This window comes from Aplysia californica, unplaced genomic scaffold (genome assembly GCF_000002075.1).
Source record: "Aplysia californica isolate F4 #8 unplaced genomic scaffold, AplCal3.0 scaffold00494, whole genome shotgun sequence".
NCBI lineage: Eukaryota > Metazoa > Mollusca > Gastropoda > Aplysiida > Aplysiidae > Aplysia > Aplysia californica.
The window spans coordinates 71,533-73,246 of NW_004797764.1; the positions used below are offsets into that span (position 1 = coordinate 71,533).

At 43.8% G+C, this 1,714-nt stretch overlaps 1 protein-coding gene across 1 annotated transcript; it reads left to right on the forward strand.

The window, feature by feature from the left end:
• Positions 1 to 710: 710 nt before the first annotated feature.
• LOC106012779 lies at positions 711 to 1,345 on the forward strand (the record flags this gene model as incomplete). Its single annotated transcript, XM_013086708.1, is given in 1 exon segment — positions 711 to 1,345. A coding segment is annotated over 1 exon segment (414 nt), but the record flags the coding sequence as incomplete, so codon positions are not given.
• Positions 1,346 to 1,714: the final 369 nt, after the last annotated feature.

The following is a 1,714-nucleotide window of genomic DNA, read 5'->3' on the forward strand; positions in this document are numbered from 1 at the left end:
ACACACACTCTCTCCCACACACACACACACTCATACACACATGCACACGTGCACACCCACACCCACACTCCACAAACACACACACACACACACATACACATACACACACACGTCCCCACCCCCTCCCCACACACACACCTGCACATAATATATTATACAGATACGTTTTCCCTGTCTCTCACACATTTGCGTCCCTTCTTACCATTCGAGAAATATATTCATCAGTATAATTAAACAATTAGCATAACTTCTCTATCCATCTTACAGTCTCCCCTTCCCCACTTAAAAAAGAACAACACAACCAAGAAAACACAGTGAGAACTTTTGCAATCGAAGGTTCAATTAAAAATATATATATGTAGTTAAACGTAGTTAATGCCTCTAAACTTTTAAATTCACCAAGATCGTGACAAGATTCTAATATTTATTAAAAAAGCGGACTGTCGTTTTGTAACTCCGCACGCAATAGCTATTGGGTTATCCATGCGTGGATATGAGTAGATGATTAAAATTAGTGTTCTATATTACGGAAACGTGACGGGCACGGTCTATGGAGTGATGTGTTGTGGAAAGGAATATCACGTTCTTCGTTTTGTATGCTGGGGGCGGGAAGGTAAAGAAATTAAGGTTTAAAAAAAAAATGCAGGTCATATTATGCTACGTTGTCGTTTAAAGAAACGTTGTTTTTCTATCCGCTATGTAGAGCATTTTAGTTCAACAACCTTTTTGAAGAATGAACTGAGCCTCGGGACTGCTTGTGAGGTTTACCTGTTACGGACTCGTGAGTTCCAATAGACCTTGTCTGTGATTTGTCAGAAGGCGGAGAGAGCTAGAAGAGCATGGTCTATTCTTGTTCCACTTGTGTGAAAATTCCCCACGACTACTACTCTCGCTCTCGTGCCCTGCTCCATGAGACGCAATAGACACACACATGAAGTCGTGCGCGCCTCGGGTTAGTGACGAAGACAATCAGTGCGCGACCTCGGACCGGGGGACTTCCCCCTCCCTGCAAGATGGCGCCTCTCCCGAATCTGTAACGGACCTGGATCTGAGGACATGTGAGAACTTTCTAGAACCGCTTGACTTACAATCACGCCGCAAAGCGAAACGTCTGGGACTTCCCGATGACCCCAAAGAGACTCTCGCTGGGACACCGCCGTGTGAGGGCGATAGTGGGGAGCAGCCAGCCTCCTCTTTCACTCCGCTGCTGGAGAGACGGATGCTTTCCCCTTGTGACGTCAGCAGTGCGTCGTCTTTCCTGGAAGCTGCCTGCATGAACTTTGACCCCGACCGTATGGAGGAGGGCCATCTGGATACTATATTGGAGGGCTGCACTTTTCTATGGTAAACTATCTCATCATTGTTCATAAATCTTCCCACCCACTATACTAGAGCGCTACACCTTTATATGGTTAAACAGTCGCGTCAATACGCATAATTCTTCTCATCTATTATACTAGAGGGCTGCACCTTTATATTATTGTTAACTCTCTTGGCATTGTTTGCAATTCTACTGCATAGGAATGAATTGTAGGAGCGCTCCACTGAAAAGTCTTACTTCTTCTCTTTCCCTTTCTTATTTCTGTCTGTCTGTACTGCCTTTCCCTTGCACAAAATGACCGTCATTGTTGCAATGTGTTTCTTTTCACTCAGACACATAAACAAATAAAAGTGTCGATGATAATAATAACAATAATAATGATGATAATAATAA